The sequence below is a fragment of the Anabrus simplex genome, chromosome 1 (assembly GCF_040414725.1).
Source record: "Anabrus simplex isolate iqAnaSimp1 chromosome 1, ASM4041472v1, whole genome shotgun sequence".
Lineage (NCBI taxonomy): Eukaryota > Metazoa > Arthropoda > Insecta > Orthoptera > Tettigoniidae > Anabrus > Anabrus simplex.
The window spans coordinates 504,256,504-504,282,166 of record NC_090265.1 but is presented as its reverse complement, the minus strand read 5'-3'; the positions used below and the strand labels follow the sequence as shown (position 1 = coordinate 504,282,166).

Genomic DNA, 25,663 nt, shown 5'->3' with positions numbered 1-25,663 from the left:
GATACCAGACAACATGAAGTTCCTCGTAAGTAACGGTCAAGGAATGGACTTATTTAGGAATAACTGTACATTCTGGGTATCTAATGGTTATATTGCTATCTGTTTCATTAAATGAATCATGACTTTAATTTCCTTAATCATAGAATTCATTAATTTATTCATGTCTGAGACCGTACTTTGTATTCTTCTTTTAATAGTGGGCAAATGTCTCTCTAAATCAGACGGGTTTTGGCGATGGTGAGATATGAAAGGGCTAGAACTGGGAAGAAATTGACCGTGGCCTTAATTATGGTACCAAAACTCAAAGGCAAAACCCTATGTTGCAAGTGCCCTGAAGGGCCATGCCTTACCAAGCGACCGCTGCTCAGCCCGAAAGCCTGTACTGTAGATGACGAGGTCGGCACGACGAATCATCTCGGCAGTCATTCTTCGATTTCTAGGCCGGGGCCGCAATCTCACCGACAGACAGCTCCTGAATTGTAGTTACGTAGGCTGAGTGGACGTCGCACTAGCCCTCAGATTCAGGTAACAATCCCTGGTCTGGCAGGGAATCGAACCCGGAGCCTGCGGGTAAGAGGCGGGCAAGCTAACACTAAACCGCAGGGCCGGCTAATTAAGGAAAATACGGAAAATAGGGCTGTCGAATGTTGGGTTCGAATCTATTATCTCGCGAATGAAGGCTTTTACAACAGCGTGCGCTGAACCGCGCAGCTAACTCGTTAGATTTTGACCTCAAATTTAAATATTTTGACTTAGGTGCGTGATAACACAATAGCAAACTAATTGGATATCTGAATTTACAAGTCTTGTCCCTGTGGTTCAGATTCCACGTTAAACTGGAGGTCACATCGCGATGACAAAAGTCACGTAAAACTACAAGCTTTCTTTCTTTTCCTGCTAGTGGCTTTAGGAAAGGAAAGGCCTAGTAGTTTAAAGGAACCGGCCGTGGCCTTAATTAAGGTACAGCCTCAGCATTTGCCTGGTGTGAAAATGGGAAACCATGGAAAACCATCTTCAGGGCTGCGGACAGTGGGATTTGAATCTACTATCTCCCGGATGCCAGCTCAGAGCCGCGCGCCCCTACCGCACGGCCAACTCGCCCGGTACAAGCTTTCTTACGTTGCGTGTATGTATGTTCAGTCCTCAGGACAAAAGGCTGGTTGGATCCTTAACAGCTCCGTTATTAGCTGTCATATGTGGCCAAGGCATCCACGCATCGCTTAAAATTCCTTAATTCATCTAGTCATTCATTAATTTATACACCTCTTACTTTGGAATTTAAATTTAGGTATTTTGACTGAGCGACGTGGTAGCTAGAATGGCAGAATGATAGAATTCTCACCAGTGCAGTCTTGGTTTGAATCCCGACCAATCCACTGAGTACTTAGACTTAATTTGCATTATGTTTTTGAAATAATTAATTTATGACGATTTTTATTTTACGTGTCATAAATTACTTTTAGGCTTTTCGAAGATGCCGAGGCGCTGGCATGTTCCGTAAGAGTCCTTTTACGTGCCCGTTCATCAACAGACATTATATCAACATATTTGAGCATCTTCAAATACCACAGGACTGAGCCGCTATAGAACCTGACAACTTGCGCTTAGAATGCTTTACCGTCTGAGTCATTTCTGTAAGAATGACAAAAATGTCGCTTTATTAGAGCTCACTTGCTGACAGCTACTGATGTGAGCCCTTCTTGAGTTGGCCTTATCGACATCGAATTTTATGCTTTCCATGCAAGCCCCATAGTGAAGTGGGAGAATGCTTCTCACTCATCCGAAGACCCTGGGTTCGATTCCCAGCCTGAACAGGACTTTTTAATTGTGGACTGAAACCTGGAACGGGGCCACTCATCCTCGTAAGATGAACTGAGGAGCTTTCTGATAGGACAGGCAGGGGGACTGGTCGAGAAAGCCAAATATTACGGGGAACAGTCGTCTTGACTGGCCAAGAACCCCTATGAGATATTACACGATGTGTTTGTATATTTATATATTACACATACATTTATAATTAAGTAGCCAGCTGAGCAGTGCAGCAGGTTAAATAATTATTATGCTCATGGTTCCGGATTTAAATCACAGCACTGTGACAGTTCCCGTTAATTTTCTTTCAAATTTGTTGTACGTCGCCCCGACACAGCCCCAGCATTTGCTTGGTATGAGAATAGGAAACTACATAAAAAACCATCTTCAGGTCTGGAGACAATGGGGCTCGAAGCCACTGTCTCCCGGATGCAAGCTCACAGCTTCGCGCCCCTAACCGCAAGGTCAACTCGCCCGGACGTTAAGCGATATTACATTAAGATAAAATGAAATCTCTAAAGGACATATCAAGAATTCAAAATTCATAGGCTGATAGGCTCCCCTGCGTTCATTGTTTTTTATTAGAGCAAAAACTTGACACTTCCGTTATACCATTGCAAATACACTCCTCCCCGGTAAGTACACATTTACCACATTCAATGCCCAGCTCCTTGGATGAATGGTCAGCGTAGTCGTCTTTTGCATTCCTTATCATCCCGATCTCGAGGGATCCCGTAGTCTATACTGGAGATGAGGGCCATTTTCATTGTAATGAAAGGCCACAATTCCCTGCGGATTTCTCTGAAAGCTCTCCTCAGTAAATTACCGTTATACTTTCCTTATGTTCAGACATTGACTACATTAGCCGGAATATAAATTTGCGCAATGTCGCACGTTAATCGAAAGGTCAAAGTACCTATGATAATTTATATATTATTCACAGAAAGCGAAGTGGACAAGATTTCGGCAACCCGTAAATGAAACACGCTTTACGTAGTACAGGAACTGAATGCGGATACTGACCCGCAAAACAAGAGTCTCGTGCTTTTAACTTCCAATAAACTGTGTTGCGGGTCAGTATTTACGATATTCCAGTTAGTTACGTCCCGAATGCAATTTTTCTTTATTAACTTCCATCAAAAGGACTAATCATCAAAGCATAACTTCTACTATTAGCGTACGTCTAAAGTTACACATTTCACGATGTTCGTTTCTTGTTCTCTTATCTTTCACCAAATTCAGTGGGGCCGATGACCTTCGATGTTAGTCCCCTTTAAACAACAAGCATCAAGCATCATCAAAATATCTACTACTTCTATGCTTACAACACACTGATTGGTGGGCTGTATGGTTCAGACGGTTAAGGCACTGGCCTTCTGTCCCAACCTGGCAGGTTCGATCCTGCTTCAGGCTCGTGTTATTTGAACGTGCTCAAATACATCAGCCTGGTGTCGGTAATGTACTGGCAGGTAACGGAACTCCTGCGGGACTAAATTCCGGTACCTCGGCGGCTCTTATAAACCATAAAAGTTGTTAGTGAGATGTTAATTAAGGTACAGCCCCAGCATTTGCCTGGTGTGAAAATGGGAAACCACGGAAAACCATCTTCAGGGCTGCCGACAGTGGGATTCGAACCCACTATCCTCCGGATGCAAGCTCACAGCCGTGCGCCTCTAACCGCACGGCCAACTCTCCCGGTGAAAGGAATGTTTAGAACGATGCATTCACAGCTCGAAGTAGTAAACATGGCAGTCTTATAATACGTTAAAAGAGACGAACTCCCGAAGAACTCAAAATTTCACCAAAACCTTATTACACAGGTGTTTCAATAACTCATAGCGTTTCCAAAATTAATTAAGCAGATTAAACCGAGGCTGACAGTATGTTTTATCACATCTGTGTCTACGTGGAACTAGTATCAACATTCAATGAGGATGACCTGCAAGAGTCATAATTTCTGCCAAAAAGGTCACGGTTCGAATCCAGGCCAATGTATATAGTTACAGTGGTCTGAATTCCACGTAATACTACAGGACTGTGTTAGTGATCGCGATATCAAGTCACGCAAATCTGCAAGCTTGCTTTGAACCTTGACACTCAGAATAATGCAGCTTTGTAGCTTTCGCTTTCGGTACAACGGTGGACTCTATTTCGGTCGGTGTGTTTACTTTCTCCTAATGGTCTTTATGCAAACTACAACGACAGGATCTTGTTTGTATGTGTTTTCTTCTTTCTTTAGAAAACACGCCAGCGACGAGGGGCAGTAAAAGAGAAATGACAAAGGTGAATAAACCTCTTGGCTCATTGAGCACTCACCCACAGTTATTGTTTGAAGGGAAAGGTCAACGGGAAACCAGTTCATGTGATGTAATACTGCAGACCTTCCTTTCGTCAGAGAAGAACAAGGTGATGCAGTGAGGAATTATGAAAATAACTTGCTGAAAGTCTGCGAGTAATCACTTTAATAGCAGTTTTGAGAGGAAGTACATCTTGGCAACCATCCCCATAACTTAAAACATAGGAAAAATAGAAGATGTCCAACACTTCGAAGAATGAAGTTATGGACAAAAGAAAATTAAGAGCCACAAAAGACGTGAAAATGAAGGACTCCCTAGGCTTTGGAAACACAAAACCGTTTGGTTTGGAAGAGAACGGGAGTTGACCAAGAGAGATCAGATAGTGGGGAGGCTGACATAAGTACAGGTAAGAGGAAGCAATGCCAGACTCCGTTAGGGTTGCCGTGGTCGTCCAATCACGCTTCCAAGTTGAGAGCCCCTGGTTCCCACTTTAGTCGTCTCTTACGGAAGGCAGGGGATACCGTGGATATATTTTACCACCCCCACCCACAGGGGATTATTCTGAAGGAAGTACAAAAAGGAAGCTATACCCTCTTAACAGTAGTCAGGAGAGAAAGTGAATGAGATCCAACCTTCGAAGAAGGGAGGGGACACGAAGGCGCCCTATGCGTTGCAAAACTAATACTACCGCGGTTGGAAGAGAAAAAAAATTGGCCAAGGGATGTATAACGGTAATGTGAAAAGCCTTAATCAAATAACTGAAAACAATTCCAAACTCAGCTGGTTATCAACCCATGCTCACAAATTGAGAGCCCTTGGAGAGTCGTCTCTTTCAGAGGTCGCTTACGGCAGGTAGAAGATACAGTGGATGTATTCTCCCGCCCCCCACCCCCCACCCCAAAGGTGTAAAAGTGAGACTCTGAGAGTAAAATTTGCATAGAATGTACGAAAAGTGAGTTGTTCCTTTACCGTAAGGCTTGCATAAGGGAAGGGAGGAATAATAAAAAAGGATATTATATTTCCTGAAATTTTCAATTTAATTGCAAATGGAGAAAAAGGTTGCAATACATCAAACGTTTGAGCATAAAACTCTGCACTAAAAACACACTTACATTAATGTCCAGCTACACGAGAACTGGTAGAATAGTGCTATTCTTTGATAGGTGCAATATTTTTAAATCTGTCTCTTGGCACACACTAGAGACAAAATGCAGCTTCCACTGAAGTCTCACTCTCATTTACGGCTGACAGTACGGAAGCTGCTGAGGTATTGATAGGGTTTGATATTTGAAGCACGATAAGTGTGTGTGACTCTTAGGACGAGTCGTACTCCAATATCACATTATGATCCACTGAGGAAAGCAATGGCAAACAATCTCACCCCTCATCATGCCTACACGCACATATACATACATACACACATACAACATGTACACACGCTTTATTTTATCTCAGACACATGCATTTCCTTATTTACCTATTACCTCTTCCACAAATCATGCATCATATTAGAAGGGACTGTAAGGCTGATCCTCTGAAAAACTTTACCCTTTAAAAGCCTTGCCGGCCCCGTGGTGTAGTGGTAGCGTGCCTGCCTCTTACCCGGAGGCCCCGATTCCCGGCCAGGTCAGGGATTTTTACCTGGACCTGAGGGCTGGTTCGAGGTTCACTCAGCCTACGTGATTAGAATTGAGGAGCTATCTGACGGTGAGATGGCAGCCCCGGTCTAGAAAGCCAAGAATATCGGCCGAGAGGATTCGTCGTGTTGACCACACGACACCTCATAATCTGCAGGCCCTCGGGCTGAGCAGCGGTCGCTTGGTAGGCCAAGGCCCTTCAAGAGCTGTAGTGCCATGGGGTTTGGGTTTTGGTTTGGTTTAAAACCCCTGGATTCAAATTCAGGACCTTTAAACGACAAACCCAGTAACCTAGCTGTTAGATCCCTAAAACAACAACATTCATTATCAGCATCATCATCATTGTCTACCTCAAAGGCGATATTTCTTTTATATTTTCCGCATCACTGCCAACAGTTGAATATTTTCCATACCTAGAGGCACCTACCTCAATTTCAGACGCAGATAACTCCGGTTAACACAGATTGTCAGGCTGTTTGCTGTCTGACCAAGGATACCTCGAGCTCTCAGTACGAGATGGCAATAACATCATACCTCAAAACTCTCCCATAAAAAGTGGAGATGCCAGTCACATAGATCGGTCCTGTTCAAACTGTGCGGTGCCACTTCTAACGCGATCTAATCTTCGCTTATCTAATGGTACTTTCTTCAGTATGAATTTAAAGGGAATCGGTCACTTAGAAAGTATAGTTAAAGCGTTACCTTCGATTGCATTAAGTGGCCATGCTGCGGCGAGAATTTTGAAGTGCACTATGGGCAGATCCGAAACTCTGTTTCACATGAATAGTATACTACTGACTGAATTCACACCAGCCAAAAACGATAAAAATATATTAACTAAAAATTATATTTACACTTCCTGTATGCATATCAATATCAATAGCACATATATATAAAACAGCATTGTGGTCTTTCTTCCAGGGTCACTTGTATTTATATGTTAACTTCTTTCACTTCAGACATGAAAAGCAAGTGCAAATTTTAACACCAGAGGGCAGCTACATCAGGAAATAAAACATTGGAAAAGAAACTTCCACGATGACGATGATGTCCGTTTTTCTGGAAATCTCAGTATACAAGCTACACTACCCTCATTACCGTAGTATACAAGCTATACACTCCAATCAAGAAATATTTTTGCAAAATTTTAAATACAATTAAGTAACACTTCCGGCGTAAAATGAATGTAAATTTGAAAGAGAAACTGAACGTTAAGAGGAAAATTCACCGGAAGAGTGGTACCTTGACACTCAGTCTATTTAATTGGCAGTGGAGCCTCATGAACTGCTTTAATGCAGAAGAGATCGAAGAGCGTGCCGTCACGGGCTCTGACTACGTGGTGACATTATGTAAGACGGGTTTATAAGTCAGTACGTGCTGAGCAGGTCAAAGACTACCCGCCACTGTAGGTCTAACATTCAAGACACAGCTTCCTCTTTACATGAGATCTCTGGCTGATAGGTGGCTAAGCTGGCTAACATCCAAAAGGAGTACTTGGCCAGGGACAAGCTCAAGAGTGAGACCACGACCTTGTCCTCGCACTCAGTAAATCCGTTCGCCTTCAATAACGTCCTGTTTGGATCACACAGCTTTCTTACCGGCTGCGTGATGTAGGTAGCTATGTGCTCGCTTTCTATGCTGAAGCTTGCTGACCAGCCGTTTGGCGTTTAGGAGTGCTGAAATAAGAGAGAATAAACTTCTGGTACAACGGATTCTTAAATAAAGGGTACTTAGAACATCTGCAATATTATGTTTCCTTCTCTAGATAAAAAATATATATCCCATTATCTTTACGCCTATGAAACGGATGGAAATATTTATTTCTCTCCGAATTTTTGTTCTTCTGTTCTTAGGTTATTGCCAAGTTTTACACATTACTTTAAAAAATAACACTGATAAATACGATATTTCTCTTTCCAGGTAACATTAACGAAAGTATATGTAATTCAGAAAGCGCAAAATCATTCAAAGGGTCAGACTGAGTAATTCACTTCTTTTTCAGTAATGTTGGGTTGTCTTAGTGTGAAACTCTGGTTCTATAGCCTCTGTATACGTGTACAAATAGAGTTGCACTTCACCTCTGCCGTAATTAATGCATTCTATTTTGTAGAGTGATATCTCCTCTAGTTTACTTCATTTTAGTGTATCCTTAATTCTCAAAGTTTTCTTTTTGTGGAACAGTATGACACACTTGTTCCCTCATTACCGTGGTATTAATAATCATGATCGTATGGACGAAACTGGTGTCAAAAGACAGAGTAACCCAGATCTGTCTTCAGAGGTCTATGGCTGAGTTTAATAAATGTTGTCGGGTGAACACCAAGTGTACCACTACGAGATATTTTCCATCCCGATATCGCACAATATGGTGTGTTGATGGACATTTTTTCCATCCTTAAAAGTCCGACTAGTCTGCCGGGTTTGAACCCACGATTCTGGACTCCAGAGACCAACACTCCACCAACAATCCAGAGAGGAATTTACTTCAGCATTGTACGATAAAGTAAAATTTCAGGAATTTTATTAGTAATTGTCTTTCAAAGGGAATTAACATTTATGTGATTTGTCGACATCGTTTAATTCATCCTACTATTCTGTGATTCGAGCCTTTTAAAATGTTCAAACGATTAAAAGATATGAACGAATTTCAATCTTTGAGAAGCGCCATCAAAGAACATACCTAAGAAAGGCATGAGTACGCTTATGAGCTTGTATGATTTTGTTAGCTGAGTCTGTTAACGTATGATATAAAGCATTTGAGGCTGAGATTTTAGTCACTGAAGAGATGAATAAGCAGGGAAATCATGTGTTACAGATCGTAGTAGCTTGCATCGTAGCCGCCGCTCATGCGCAGGAAAGGCAGGAGAGGCAGGATAGAAGATTCCAGGCTCCACCCCAACAGTATCCTGAGGATGATCAGCAACAGTTCCAACAGTCTTCCATCAAGTCTAGAGGAGAGTCAACCGACCGCTTCACAACACAGATCCCCATTATCCGATTCGACAAGGAGCAGAGCGCTGACGGAAGTTACAAATCAAGGTAATTTTGAAGTAAAGGGATACATTTAACTTTCATTTTGTCAGAACTCCTTATTAAGAAAAATAGTTCTAAAATATGTCATTTATAATAATTCTCACTTCAAAGAAATTTCTGATTGGTAGAAGAAAAATAATACCTAGCCAAATTTGCATGACCTTTCTTGAACAAAAATACCATTATTAGAGGGCAATTTGCCATCATAAACCACTGTCATAATTAGAGCCCGGATTTTTATGCGTTAATAGGTTAGAATGCAAACTTACTGAAGCGGGTGGCAAGTATAGTCTAATCTGCACAACGACTATGCTATGGGGTTTGCATAGATATTAGGGATACGGCCCATCGGAACCCCTATAATTTATGTTACTCTTGCTAAATTATGGAAGAGCGGGTGGCCGACACTGCCTACTAACCAAACTAGTTTGCAACCTAACCTGTTACTGCATAAACGTCCGGTCTTTAGTCATAATGTTGTTCATTAAGTGTATAGCCATAAATTGCTTCAGGGTTTGTATACAAAATAGTTTGTAATTTATTTGCATGCATTCACATGGCATAACCAGACGTAGCACAAACTACAGGGTTATAGAGCCCGGATGGTCCTTGGCCTACCAAGTGGCCACTCCTCAGCCTTACGGTCTTCAGATTACGAGGTAACGCTCGATAAGCGTGAAGAACCGTCTCGGTTCTTTCTTTCCTTTGTGGATCGGAGCTTCTATTCCACTGTCAGACAGCTCCTCAACCGTTTGCATGTAGGTTGAGTAGACAACGAACTGGCCCTCATATCCAAGAAAAAATCTCTGACCTGCTTGCTTTTATCCCTAGTTTCTTTTTACAATTGGCTTTACGTCGCACCGACACAGATAGATCTTATGACAACGATGATATAGGAAAGGGCCAGGAGTGGGGAAGAAAGCGCCGCCGCCGTGGCCTTAATTAAGGTACAACCCCTGGATTTGTCTGGTGTGAAAATGGGAAAGCACGGAAAACCATTTTCAGGGCTGCCGACAGTGGGGTTCGAATTCGCTATCTCCCGGATGCAAGGACACAGCTGCGTGACCCTAACCTCACGGCCAACTCGCCCAGTACACCCCTACTACCTAACATACGGCATCTAAAACGTTGTAAGGCACGTGCGTGCAGAGAGAAATTTCGGCAGGTAACAGCACCAAGGGAGTTCAACATTCAATGCTGAAACCTTCTGTGTCTCTACTCTAGAAATTTCAAAGAAATTTCGGCAGGTAAAAGCACCAAGAGGGGATCAACTTTCAATGCTGAATCCTTGTATCTTTGTGAAAAGTCAGCAAAGTATTGTTCTCATTAATATCAGTTCCACGAGATGACCACAACTCTTCTGTTCTATTTCGGATGGGAAGTGTTCCACTATTCGCTGCACAGTATTTATTTAATATTTAATGACTTGTCACCTATTCGAATAACTGAAAGAATACTTCAGGGGACAAAAGTGTGTCATTGTTGAGTAGATGTAGATAATGATTCACCGTAGACTCTTGATAAAGGAACATACTTTCTATCGTGTAGGACTCGAACGTTTAATTGTAAGGCACGTGCGTGCAGAGAGAAATTTCGGCAGGTAACAGCACCAAGGGGGTTCAACATTCAATGCTGAAACCTTCTGTGTCTCTACTGTAGTTCTAATCTGTACACTTCGTACCTAAATTCTTCATAACATATTTTGAATCGCCCTTTTCATGCATTCATTTTCATTTATTTATTTATTTATTCATTTATTTCTTTATTTCTTTATTTATTTACCATAAACCTTTACAGTATTTATGGAAGGCCACGGGAAAAGGACAAGCCCCTATGTAGGGCCCCCTGACCTTGTATTAAGAATAAATTCTTCAGCCAGAATATTTTCTGTAACGACCTCTCTTAATCTGCTTATCTCCAGGGTTGGCTTTTCCCTCGGACTCAGCGAGGATCCCACCTCTACCGCCTCAAGGGCAGTGTCCTGGAGCTTCAGACTCTGGGTCGGGGGATACGACTGGGGAGGATGACCAAGTCCTCGCCCAGACGGCCTCACCTGCCATGCTGAACAGGGGGCCTTGCGGGAGAAGGGGAAAAGTGGAAAGGATAGACAAGAAAGAGGGAAGCAAGCGGCCGTAGCCTTAAGTTAGGTACCATCCCGCTATTTGCCTGGAGGAGAAGTGGGAAACCACGGAAAACCACTTCCAGGATGGCTGAGCTAGGAATCGAACCCACCTCTACTCAGTTGACCTCCCGAGGCTGAGTAGACCCCGTTCCAGCCCTCGTACCACTTTTCAAATTTCGTGGCAGAACTGGGAATCGAACCCGGACCTCCTGGGGTGGCAGCTAATCACACTAACCACTACACCACAGACGCGGACCTGTAATGACCTGAGGAGCAAAATTGTATTGTTTCCATAGGCTCTGTTGCTCTCATGAAATAATCCGTGAGACTTCGAAGAATTTAGGGCCAGCTTCCTGAAAGGAACCTACATAACGCTCAGCTTGAAAACAAATCCGTTCTTATTTCAGACACTACTGTGTATTCCCGGTACTATCAAATGTACAGTGACCTGTATATATGTGACTGTTATGTTAATGCTGAAGGGTAGATAATATTATCGTATTCAGTAAGAAAATATCACACCAAAAATCCCCGCACAATTCGAATTGTCTACCTCCGATGTTTTCTAGCATTAATGACATAATATAAGAATATTACGTAGCTGTTTGTGGAAGGAGATTCTTGACACATCTTGTTTAAAAAGGTATATTCCAGTCAACTTGTCTTTCTTGCTCAAGAGTGGCAGGACGGTAGTATTGCGAAATGTCTTAAACTAGAAGACAGACATGACTGTGATTGACAATCCATGTTGTACGAAGTCAGTTATTTGTTCCGTGTACTAATCGATCACGAACCATAACTTTCCCAGTGTGGTACTAGCATGACCAGTTCTAGACGCCTCTAACATTTAGTTTGATTCAGAAGAAGCGTGTTCACAACGCCTCACGAATGCCCAAGAACTGGATGCACAATTGCACAATGTATGATCTAACTCTTGCTCGATGTGTTTAATGTGACCTTTGTTGGGTATCCAATAAAGTGAAAGGTCTCAAATATGTCATAAAGAAAGAAGAACAACAGCATCTGCCAGTGAAAGTTGTCTCAATGGTACACTCTCGTCCTTTGGTGGATGAATTTCGTAAAGCAGAAATATAACGGAGTGAACTCAGCAAACAAAATCGTATAGACGTAATGCAGCATTTATAACATGGGCTGGATTTATCTTCAGATATCTAATGCAGTAAGTGGTATATTGCAATGCGCCTAGAATTTGAATTTAAAATACCTGCAAGCATGAAACAAAACTATGGTGCACAGAATGTTTCTCTGGCGATTTCAATGTGAAGAACAATGGATTTATGGTTAATAAGTTTAGAAGAAATTAATTTAATCACGAGATATGAAAGACGTCATTGTAACTCTGAAGATTTCAATCTTGAGAAAATTTGGAAAGTTATTTCATACTGATAGAGTCCACAAACTCTTCGGATCATTAATTAACATAGTGAGATGCAATACCAATAACATTCTTCAATCTATAGTCCAGGTTAGATAAAACGGTGGAATTGTATATTATTATTTTAAAATGCGCTTCAAAAATATAAAACGAGCAAAACCAATTGGTCGTTGAGAAATACAAATTTGGGATGGAATTCTTTAATTTGAACTTTCTCGGATGTTTGCCCTGAGTAAATAACGACTATTTCTACTGGCAAGGAATTTACAGAATACTCATGAACACATCTTAAAGCGTTCCTATTTTTGTCTCAGGTAGAAAATTTTCCTATTTTCTAGTTAAAATCGAAATGAAGGAAAGGGTTGTTGCTGCTCTTTCTTGATTGATCTGAATGATTTCTACAAGTATTTTGCTTCAGTATTGCATTTACAGGCAACATACGTACATTTGTACATTTAATGAACGAAGCATATTCCATATCGGCGATAGCGTAGTGTACCTAGTCTGGTGTCACGGTGGTTGAATATTCAACCTAAGCAACAAAAAGTAAGATATTTACCAATTATTTTACAGACGACAAAGACAGTGAGAACGTGTGAGACATGTAGATACACGGAAAGATGTACGATTGGGTAAATTAAATAGTAAATTGGAGATTTAAAATGTTTTTGTTAGATTAAACACACAAATGAGGGAATGTCAGATCATATCATGGAAATACGAGTGAAATTATAAAGAGATAGGGGAGAAGTCTATTACGACGAAAAGAGGTGGTAAAATACAACATAACGCAACGCAACCTGTAGTGGAAAACAGGATTGAATGATGTTCGATGGAGAGATGGTGTTGATAATATCCATATCTGACCAAACCCAGCCGGCCATAAGAAGATAAAAATCGTTATGATTATGTTACGTAGATGTTGTCGATAGCAGATCTTATAACTTATGCACTTGTATATGCTTAGCACACTGCACTGAGTATTATTACAGGCAAAATAAAGTACGGTCTACCAGTAAAAATCGAAAATTACGCACTGAATAATTTGTAAGTGTTCTGAGGATAAAAAAAAATATACTTTCAACACATAATTAATTCATTTACTTTAACAGAATATATCGGAAGTAATTTTAGAATATAAATCGCCAAGATTAGCATAATTCATACGATAGTTCTATTCCTCATTGAACGTTTCCTGTTTAATATTTAATTTCATATGAGGGTGTGATTGACACTGGTTTAGCGGCTAGTTATCCGGCCAGATGATATGAGGTTGGGGTTTTCACCTGCAAGATCACGTGGAAAGGAAAAAAGGAAGTGAGACATAGAGACTCCAGCGAACACAGGAATAGCTAGGATAAACAGAAGAGAGTCTGAGGAATATGAAGATCACAACATGTCCAAGGCGGGAAGCTGTCTACTTGGAAGTAATACGCATAACTTTCTAAAATATATCGAGGAATTTTGTCATTCTTTTTTTCCAATCTGTTTATTGCTTCGACAGCACACGATTTCTTTCACAAACGTCGATGGCAATAGCGTCATCTGAAGATATGCAGATCATATTTACTTATTTTCTTGTTTGTTTTCTTTCATATCACTGAAGCTACTAAACGATCCCAAAGACGTATTTCATCTTTCGCATTGATATTCAGTAGAAATACCTACAGTACATGTCTCATATTTTACTCATTAGTAGACATTTGAAAAATTCGTTTATAGGAAGAGGAGTCAGGGATTGGAATAATTTACCAAGGGAGATGTTCAATCAAATTCCGAATTCGTTGCAATTATTAAAAAAATAGACTAGGTAAACACCAGATAGGGAATCTGCCACCTGAGTGACTGCCCTAAATACAGATGAGTGATGATGGATTGATTGAGTTATAGTGAGATAATCAATACGCACCACATGATGGTATGTAGTTTGTTGGTATTTTTTCTCAATTTGCTTTACGTCGCACGGACACAGGTAGGTCTTATGGCGACGATGGGATAAGAAAGGCCTAGAGTGCTAACGAAGCGGCCGTAACCTTAACTAAAGGAAGCAGTCTTGGCCTTAATTAAGATACAGTCCCAGCATTTGCCTTGTGTGAAAATAGGAACTCACGGAAAACCATCTTCAGGACTGCCGACAGTGGGGTTCGAACCCAATATCTCTCGGATGAGAGCTCACTGCTGCGTACGGCCAAATCTCCCGGTGAAATTTAAATTAGGAACAATGAACTTGAATATAACCTAATAATGTTCTGTAATATTTTCAGATAATTTCAAGTACTTTTATAGGAAGTATTGTGGTAGCTGAGTGACTTCGTCACTGGGTTACCAGCAGAACCACCGCTGTTCTTCCGGTCAATGTCTGTCAGATTTATTAAATGAAAAGTCACGGTCTTGTGATTCGGATTCCAAACAGAATTCGAAGCCCCGCGGCTACGATCACATAAAACTAGAAGCTTGCTTAATTTGCCTACTTTTAGAAACATGCCTTTTTTGCAAAATTATGTTCTGTTCCAGACGGTTAACGGTCGCGTAAGCCTTAAACATAAGTATGACTATTTTGGATTTATTTGCAGTAGAACTGCATTTCACTCTTTCGTATCACTACTATCGTCTAATTCGCAAAATTGTAATATGAATTCCACTGCTACTACTACTATTATTAATGATAATAATCACGGTTTTATGTGCCTTAAACAACTTTTGCAGTTTTAGCAGACGGCGAAGTGACAGAATTTTGCACCAGAGCAGTTCTTACAAGTGCTGTTAAATATACCGGCACACGGTTGAACCGGAATTGAACTAACCCACCAGGGCTCGAAAGTCCAGCGCTCTAGTGTCTAAGACACTGGGCCCGGCAAGTTTGAAAAGCACAGAGCCCTTTTCTTTCGATGGACTTTTATGTGAACTGTTCCTATATTAGGAGATTTATGCTTCCTGGATTTAACAGTATGGAAATAATAATTCTTCTATGGTGCCGTCACCTCACAGAAGGTTGATGACCATCATGCAGCAATTTTTCACATTTTGTGTTTGCCATATCTGGGTTGCCGTATTAATGACGTCGAACCACTGTCAGAATTTCTGCGTCTAGGATAATATCTTACCCCAACCTCAACGTTTCCCTTATATGATCAGTTGTATCAGCTTACATTTGTTATTTCGGAAGTTGTGACGCTTTCCAGAGTTTGTCGAGGGTAAGGATTTCGCGGCACGATGAAGTAGCTACCTGTTGGTGATGTGGTCCACCAATGATATCTTGAACATTCTGCATATATCTATATTCCAAAGTCGATTCATTGACGAAGTCTTTAGTGTCTAACCTTCGTCACCAGAACAGCACCAGTAACGCATTAAACTTCACGACTCAATAGTGAGAGAAAGACAGCACTGCAAGAAGTACAGCGTGTGAACAATCCTGGAAGACATAAATAGAAAACTGGTCTGGTCAATCATTAGTGAAAAAATAGGAGCAATAGAGTCTATGATCTCTCTTCTGACCAATTAATAATATTGAGACTAAAGAGGTAATTTGTTGTTCCTTTATCTCATGAAGTGAGTCTGCAACTTGTTAGCAGTCAGATGCTGTCTACAACTTCATACTAGTCTAATAGTGTGCGGATCGTTACTTACAATCAACAATATACAATTATTCCATGATAACCCAAATAATCATGAAATATTTCTTGGACTAAAGCTTCACAGACCAATTGCCCACGCAGCAGAGAGACAGGCTAGTGACAGATACGTTGTTCAAACAAACAGACCTTTTACATTTAAACAATAATGAGGAAACATGTTCCAACATAATTAACGAATTTTCATTTTAATAATCCTTCTGGAAGGAAGTAGGATAATCCGGGTTAATGACACGTACTATTTAATCGAACAACACGATTAGTTTAATCTTGGCCATAGAAGAATATGAGAGTCCGGTAATCGAACATAGGCCCCCTAAGTGAAATTCGCTACGCTGAACATTCAGCCAACAATGAAATGAAATGGTGATGGCTTTTAGTGCCGGGAGTGTCCGAGGACATGTTTCGCTCGCCAGGTGCAGGTCTTTTGATTTGACTCCCGTAGGCGACCTGCGCGTCGTGATGAAGATGACACATACACCCAGCCCCCATGCCAGCGAAATTAACCAATGGTGGTTCAAATTCCCAACCCTGCCGGGAATCGAACCCGGGACCCCTATGACCAAAGGCCAGCACGCTAACCATTTAGCCGGACTCAGCCAACAATGTTTTGCTAAGATACAATCAACTTTACTAACTAGATTGATAGGGAAAATGTGTGAGAATTATACGATAGCTTTGTGTTTAATTAACAATAAAAGAAAATTAAGTATTAAGTACATAAAGACTCAAGTATTACCTATCATAATGTACTATGACTGTAGCTGTCCAGCTCCATGGCTTAATGGTTAGCGTGCTGGCCTTTGGTCACAGGGGTCCCGAGTTCGATTCCCGACAGGGTAGGGAAATTTAACCATAATTGGTTAATTCCTCTGGCACGGGGACTGAGTGTATGTACCGTCTTCATCATCATCGTTACTTACAATCAACTATTTAATAATTATTCCATTCTAACCCAAATAATCACGAAATATTTCTTGGAATAAAGCTTCACAGACCATTACGTAACGTTCAATGAGCTACGAAGAATCAAATATCATATACTTCCGTTTACGGAGTCTGATCATTACGATGGATTTCCAGTTCGCTCTTCACACACGGTTCAAGGTTCGAACTCATGTAGATGATGGGGGTGGAATTTCAATTCAAAACATCTGATGGTTTGTGAGAGAGTCTATGCCTTCTTACTCAGTTATTGGGAGCGAATGTCAGCTAAGTAACGCTCATCGTTCAGTATTATAGTGCCTACGTTCTTTAGGAGGTCAAGCGATCAATACAAGAACCTGTCCCAGATAATTGTAGGTACCCAAAAGTAACTGTAATAAAATCGAAGAAACAAAATGCATAAACGTTAAGTATACATACATGTATCTTTCCCTAAAATACGTCTACCAGTTTTGATTTTCTATTTTATTCTTAATTTGTCAAATTTTATCACTTCTATAAGAATGACGCATAATGTGTGAAATTAATCTTTACGTAATTTTAATATCTAAATTCCATCTATATGTAGGGAGAGTACTTTGTGTGCTAATTAGTTTTTTCTTGCTATTTGCTTTACGTCGCACCAACACAGATAGGTCTTATGGCGACGATAAACTAACTAATTATATTGTAAACGTTTTTATCCAGCATTCATAACAATCCATGTTATGATCCTCAGTAAAATGTGTATAAATGACAGAGGGATAGAGCACAGTGAAAATTTTCCTGATGACCAACCTTTGATAAAAGGCCAGCCCTATAACTGACCAATTATTTCAGGAAGGGATTAGAAACCACATAAGGGCAATGTTTCCCTTTCTTTTGTTAGTCAGACCTCTTTGAAAGGATCACTTATGGGGTTAAAATTAGTGTATACAGTATAAAACTGGAATGACGTTTATCTATAAGCCTTCCGAAACAACAAGATGCCTATGATGTCAACGAAAACTTTCCAAGGCACTTAAATTCTTCAGTCGCCGTGGGCGATAATGATGACGAAAAGTATGTAAAAGATGGTTGTGTCGGCGCAGAATTGTTTGTACATAGTACGATATAATTATAGGAAATGTAAGTAACGTAGAAAATATATAAAAATCGGGTTAGCCAAAAGATAGTGTAGATGCTGAACGTATCAATTGACTTTCCAATTCGTTTATCATGAGTCCAGAAAAACAGTTAAACAATCATGAAATAAAAGGAAGAAGAACTAAATTTATTCAATTTTTAAAGTAGTGATAAATAAAGATCAGAGTATCGTGAAAATAAATTGTATTAAATGTGAACCAATGTAAAAAAAAGTTACAGTTAAATGCGCTATGCGTTTGAATCATATGCACACCACAGCATTAGTATTACTAAAATTTCTTTAAAATAATGCCTACCCATTTTAAGAGACCGCCCTTTTAAAAGACTATTTTTTGTAGAACCGTTGCTGGTCGCATAACACAAGTTCAACTGATCTAGAATATTGTCATGCTGCATAAATCGTTGCAAAGAGACAATTGGAATTCTCACTACAATCAGTGACACAATGTTTTCCCCTTTTCAACTCGGTGTTTGCATGCAGGGCGGACAATAATGATTGTGTTAAACTAACATCTAGAAGTTGGATATAGGCTTATACGTACTTAAGTAGGTTTTTCCAGAGACATGCTATACATTATTTCCTTATACGAATACCAGGTCTGGCTCTTTTATAATGTAAATGGAACCCTGCCAAGGTAAGTACTCAAGATTGGTAACCATGATGGCAGCCAGTCGTGGTTTAATAATATCATACAAATTATACATGTTAATTCTTCTCAAAGAGTTTGTGTATACTATTTGTGTCCGTTATCTTAGAGAATTTAGACCTCAATATTATGATTAATGTAACTTACAGAAATGTGCAAATAATATCATTACTAGAACACTGAGCAGCTGGTAGACACAGAATGTTGAAATTCAGTTTTGTTTTGTTACAGTTACGAGACCGGAAACAACATCGTTGCTGAAGAGACAGGTTTCTTGAAGAATGTTGGTGACAAGGATACTGAGGCTCTGGTCCAACATGGCTCGTACAGTTACACTGCTCCTGATGGCAGCCTCATCACAGTGACGTACACCGCTGATGAACTGGGATTCAGAGCAGAGGGCGCACACATCCCTACTCCACCCCCAGTGCCCGAAGAGATCCAGAAAGGACTGGACCTTATCTACGCTGGTATCAGACTACAGGAGGTACTACTACTACCTTTTCTCTAGTTTTAACTATTATCCAGTTCAGCAAGTAAATAATAAAATTAATGCAAAAGCGAATATATTGCATAGGATGTTTGGGAGATAAGTACCAATAAATAACCTTACGGAAGGTAGGGAAGAAGGTCCGCAGTTCGTAAAATATTATATATTTTTTAATTTAGAGAATGGTCTGTCCGAGGGAAGAGCTTGAAGTAGAGTAAGGTGTTTGTGAGGTAGGCAGTAAGTTCGTTTGCCCGTCGGCTGATACCACCCACCGTACCATGCTTCAGACAGTATGCATGATTAATATAGGGTAAGAAAACGATTCAAAATACATTACTGCACTGCAGCTGCCCACATCATTTCACTGCAGCTTCAAGACGAATGCATGCGTAATGTGAAAGAAACAACATTCTAAGTAACTGAAAAAATGGAGGCCACAGTATCAGGATTAATATAACTTACAGAAATGAGCAAATATCATTACTAGCGCAGTGGACTACTCATAGACATGGATTGCTGAAATTCAGTTTTGTTTTGTTACAGGTAGTATGTACGTGCAAGTTGTATGAAAGTAGTGAACGTTTTCATATTAGAAAATATTGTAATACATGTCGGCAAGGCCCTAAGTTGTTCATTATTAAGTACTACCCGAGCAACAAACATCAAATTTTCTACTTCATTTATTTTAAATTTGTGAAGTACGACAATATTTTGACATCATATGTATTCAGGGCCCTACTGATAATCAGCAGAAAAAGATATTTGCACTTATCTCCTAGGGAGATGATATCTACGGACTAGAATTTAATGCTGCATTATGCCACTTAAGAGAAGCTGCAATGTTCAAGGTCACATAGTTCAAATTTGCCAGATTTATTTCCCAGTATCTCTGAAGTCTTTTCAGCTATAATTTTGAGATATTTAGATTTGTTCTTGGCATCTATTGGGAGTTCACTAACCGGAATGAAGAGAATTTTAACATTTGAGTGTGCTATGTAGTTTTAATTGAAGCGATTTTTGAGGTGATTAAATATTACTTAAAAGTGTCTACCTTAGGCAACGAGAAAATATTTGCACGATAGTAGTCTAGTGGTTTTTCTTAGTTGTTTTAAAGACGTGATGAAAATTTGTATATTCTCTATTCACTAGTTTAAGATATATACGTTGATATTATATCGAAAGTAATGTAACTTGTGAAGGAAATTGCCATCGTAGTATGCCCTTCCCGGGTCCAGGATGGGTCACGTAAAAGAAATCCCGACCAGTCTCTCAGGATTCTTGAATGTAGGGTTTTCTTTTTTGCTTTACATCGCACCGACACGGATAGGTTTTATGGCGACGATGGGACAGGGAAGAGCTATGATTTGGAAGGAAGCGGCCGTGGCTTTAATTAAGGTACAGCCCCAGCATTTGCCTGGTGTGAAAATGGGAAACACGGAAAACCATCTTCATGGCTGCCGACAGTGGGGTTCGAACCTACTGTCTCCCGAATACTAGATACTGGCCGCACTTAAGCGACTGCAGCTATCGAGCTCGGTGTATAGTTGTTTAACATGGGATCAGGAAGAGAACCGGTACGCCGAGTAATATTTTATCTCCCAGTAGACTTGATGGACGTCTCCATCGGACGTATCCATGGATCATACGATTACCCACCTTAACTCTAAGGTACCTTGCGCTACTGTAGAAAGCTATAAATAAGATTTCAAGTAAATTTTAACTACTATTATTTATTTAGAAATAAAAATCTTGGAGGAGAAAATGAAATAAAGTTAATAAAATTCAAAATCAATTAATTAGGTAACATCTGGTGGGTTGAAATTGTTCGTTAATGATCACACTCTTCATTTCATCTTTTTATCATCATTGAAATGTGCTAAAAATTCTTCATATTTACAACCTTCATAAAACAAAATTGTTAATATATGCAAGTTCGTCATGGGAAAATGTTATGGTTACATTACGGTATTATATTCTTCGTAGCTAACATTCATTGTCCGTCGCAATATTCTCATTTGTTCACAGGACACTTTGCTAAAATAACGTTTATTAACTTTAGGGTTGGATTATCACATGATGTTTTTAATACATCTCAACCTAAGTCTCCGGAAAAGTGATAAGTTTCCTGTTAGTTTAAGCAAGACTTTGCTTTAAATCAATTAAAATTATCATATCTTTCAAAATCATATCTTAAGTAACTTTCCTATACACACTAAAGTAATCATTAAGTCTAGTATGGTATTCACTACCTTAAATGAGTCTAAATTCAACTATGTGATCACGCGTGGGTCACTTAAAATATTTGGGAAACATTACCTTTGAAGACATTGTACAATAGCAGTTCATCTAAAATCTTATATCCAGTAGCAATTAACCTTCATGTTAATCTAAGTATGCCATCATCAAGTTAAAATAATGCAACTTTTCAGAAGATGTTCTACGTTAACGAGTCCAAGTGTAATGAATACTCGTTCTTATAGGGATATTGTATGATGACCAATTCCCAGAATAATATTCCACGAACGTTAAAATACATCACAATTATCGTAATATACGTATTCTTGACAAAATACAATGTTATTCAATCATCAGCATATATGAACCTAGTTTGCGTCAATCATCTCATTTCTCACTTCTAATACTCAATTTCTTTTTTCATTTCTTCGTAACACATACTTCCATTCAATTAATCTTTTATTTCTTTCATATTACAACTCTATATCTCCTTCTTTATTCATTTCTTTATTATTTCTGAACTCTTAACATAATAACCTCATTTGACGCACAAATTATAACAACATTCCTTCTGTCTGCTGATATTTGCATATCTCATGACATTCTACCTTGTATTATCTAAATACATCACCTACATTCATGTCAACCTATCACTTGGAATCTATACAACATCGTAAAATATTATTCTTATAAGAACTTCATATCTGCTATGGCATAACATATTTGGATAAGACATTACTCTAACTGGGTTTTGGTTATATTTTGTAGATGGCTACGTATTCCCTTTTATATCGACATCTGCAGAAGTCACTCGCGAGAATCTAACATAATATAGGTTATTCTGAAGATCATAACAACACAATCTCGACACTTTAACTACAAATGATCTACCGTACTCAAAATAACATCTACCAAACTACATATTTTTTTTCAAGAAACTTACCTCTTTTTCCTTCGCTTTTGGAGTGATTTATGTCTCGTTCATTCTCCGCTGCTGGGGGTGATCGTCGTGCTGCGTGACTGGCTGTGCAGACGTCATCTGCGGTGTTGGTTCCTCACAGTTCAGCTCAGGTTATTCCACGTAGTTTTTCGCCCATCTTCTCAGAGAACCATCATCTTGACTTGCTAAATTACAGAAATAAAGAACACATATGAGATCAGCTGATGCATGTGGATAATAGCAAAGCCTTCTATTTTAACAATTTGTTTCTCTTTAAAACTTCTTTGCTTTATCTCTATTTCTTTTCAGACCTACAAAATATCTGCAATAATCTGAAATTGTATGTTGTATGGGTTTGTTTTATAAAATTTCTAGGGATGATATTGCGTTTTTTCGGCTTATTGCTTCTTAGAGTGATACAATTTTCTTAGCGTCTTTAGGCTGGCTGGTTTTCATGTCTTGTTAAGCATTTAGGATGGAAATAACGGGGTTTATGATTATATAATGTTATATATTGCGTTATATCAACGTATTATCGTAGCTAATATGTGCTTATCAAATTCTCTTCTTTCCTTGATATATTTTATATGATTAAATTCGCTTCTTATCTGCGACACGTCACCTCGCTAAGCTTTTCAGTCATTTTGTCATTTTTCTACAGTGTCGGGTCTTTTAATAATCCGAATCCCCTGTTTTTGTCTATTTCACTGCCACCATGATTATATACATTTCGATATTGAGTGAATCTGAACTTCTGTGATATACCATGAAGTTATTCATTCTGCTTAATTTCACTGTGGGTAATCGCGTTTACTCCAGTTCGATTGAATTTTCACTTCTGGAATAGTGTAATGGTGCAATAGTAATGCGTTATGTATACTCATGCAATAACACACTGAATCAGAAATCAAGCCTTTCCTTCGAGGTAGTAGTACTTTATTGTAATGTTACCAACGTAAGTAATGAATCTGTTTCGAGAGATCGGAAAAAATCAAAGCTTCTTCTGTAAGTTGTTTAGGAAACGTGGAGATATCAAGAGAAGGATGTGAAAATGAAATGATTTAGCGAGCATCAAAACACCTTTTTTGGGAGAAGTTTCTTAATCAAGTATTCATCAATTCAATAAGAAAATTGTGAAGTTTCACTGTGGGGTAAAAATCGAATAATATCAAAACTTTAGATTTTAAGGGTTCCAACTGCTCTTAATATCAAATGCCTTTATCTTGTTGTAGAGTGCTGTAAATTCGTTTGCATTAATATTACTTGTACTTCGTCTTTGAACACCTACTACTTACAACCCCTACAGAATAGTACAGCGGGGTATATAGGGCACTAATATTATGTATAAGACTGGAATGTGATTTAGTGTGTAGAAATATGATTCCTTCTAAAGACATTCATAAGCCTTCTGGAGAATATTTTCAGATACTATAATTTTCTTGTTGTATGTTGGATGCTCTTCAGGACCTGATCAACTGTTGAGTTAAACTTAGGACTGTCCCTGCATTGCAGGATGACATAGCCCTCAGGGGATTCACAAGGCTATTTATTTATTTATTTATTTATTTATTTATTTATTTATTTATTTATTTATTTATTTATTTATTTATTTATTTTTAAAGAATAATTCTTCGTAATTCAAGTTTTATTTTAAGCTTCTTCAGTTCCTTATTGATATTTTCATTCTCATTCAAGATGTTTCAAAAGTGTACTCCCACAGTCTTCATTTGCATTAACCTTATTATTATTGATATAGGATTTTTGAACATTGTTTTAACACATATCTCCATACTGGTTAGTAAGTGGTGTGTATGTCACTTGGACTGTATGCGTAAATGTACAATCGTGTAGGCCTATAGGAATATTCTCGCTTGTAAGGACATATATGTCTTCTAAAGAAGTTCTTATTCTATAATACTTCTTTAACAATAACACCTCATAATTCAAGTTATATTTTATTCTTTTGTAGGAAATTTTAATTTAATTGGTAATATTCCTCGTCTTGGCCATATTTTTCTCCATTTTTAAATTGATGTTTCCACTCTGATTCACGGTAATTCAAATGATTTTTCGATTTTTTTTTCAGGAACAGGCAGCACGCGAACCTAAACTCCAGAAGCTGGAAAATGAGGGTAATTTCGATAACTACCCAGAGCAGCCTCAGCCCACCAGGTTCCGACAATAGTAATCCACATCTTAAGGCCAATCAAACATAACCCGTCTATCTGGGGAGAGAAGGAAGCAGCGTAAAGTCTAATCTCTCTCCCTGGATGTGCTAGGTCTGCCACGGTCAGATGCAGGCACTAGTGTTCATATGTGTTGCATTTTGATGTCAACCTCGCGGTATTTATTTTGTCTACCGGATGAAACTCTTTAAATCTTGTCTCATTGTTAAATTTTTTAGCCTAAGAAGCCATAAATCTAATATTTGGAAAGCTAAGACAAAATATATCATGCAGTTTATCAATAACTTAAAGAGAAGATTGCATCGAAATGCAACATGACGTTGGCAACTCCGCGAAGAGTTTTCAACAAGTGCGTTCCTACATTTTCATTCTCTACAGTATGTATGTGGAGATACCTTCACTGTATCATTACTTTATTCTTCCACTTCCATTATATTTTAAATAATTATATTCTGAATATATATGTTAAAGTATTCTATTTTCCATTGCCACGTGTGCCAAAATGAATTTTAATAAAAATTAATATCTGTAAAGTGTATTTTTTCACTGGAATTTGTTTTGTTTTATTGCCTGCTGAAGTTGTGACTTTGATGGCTACTTAATTTGAAAGATACTTCTGATATGGAGGGAACAGCATTCCTGATTATAAAATCGTTCCACATTCTGAAACAAAACACGGTTGATAAATTCACTGTAATACACTGAGTCCGTGATGAGCTTATTTTCTAACTTCAGACTTTACTTGGATTGCGGGAGAGAAAATTTTACAAATGTTTCCTCAGTTTTGAGGAGACAGTTATGACATTACAATGCTCCATTGAACTATATTCTATGGCAATATAATAAATGTTTACCATTGGGTAGATGGGTTTTTGAAACTTTGTTACATACGCACTTATTCTCGAAAGTTAGCAGCAAACATTCAGTTATGAAAATAAATTATTTATAACACAAAATCATTCAACATTTAAACATAAACCCAATGGATAAGAACTACTACGTTCTCCCTTTGCTTTACCAACGGTATGGGCATTATTTTTAAAAGAACCGTATCACATAGTACTAAACATGAGACACTCTATTGACATCGACTCCCGAATAATTCAAAATTTTTATTTGAACAGTTTAGATTTGCTTAATACGTAGTTTCATATCTCTCACTAGTT

The 25,663-nt window shown here is 38.9% G+C and overlaps 1 protein-coding gene across 1 annotated transcript; it reads left to right on the top strand.

Annotated features, from left to right (window-relative positions):
* LOC136868161 (endocuticle structural glycoprotein SgAbd-8) lies at positions 1 to 24,989 on the top strand. The gene is made up of 4 exons (XM_067144757.2): positions 1 to 25; positions 8,559 to 8,782; positions 18,878 to 19,133; positions 24,398 to 24,989. Exons 1-4 carry the CDS (start codon positions 14 to 16, stop codon positions 24,494 to 24,496), a joined length of 591 nt encoding a protein of 196 aa, XP_067000858.1. The 5' UTR covers positions 1 to 13; the 3' UTR covers positions 24,497 to 24,989.
* The last annotated feature ends 674 nt before the right edge of the window (positions 24,990 to 25,663 follow it).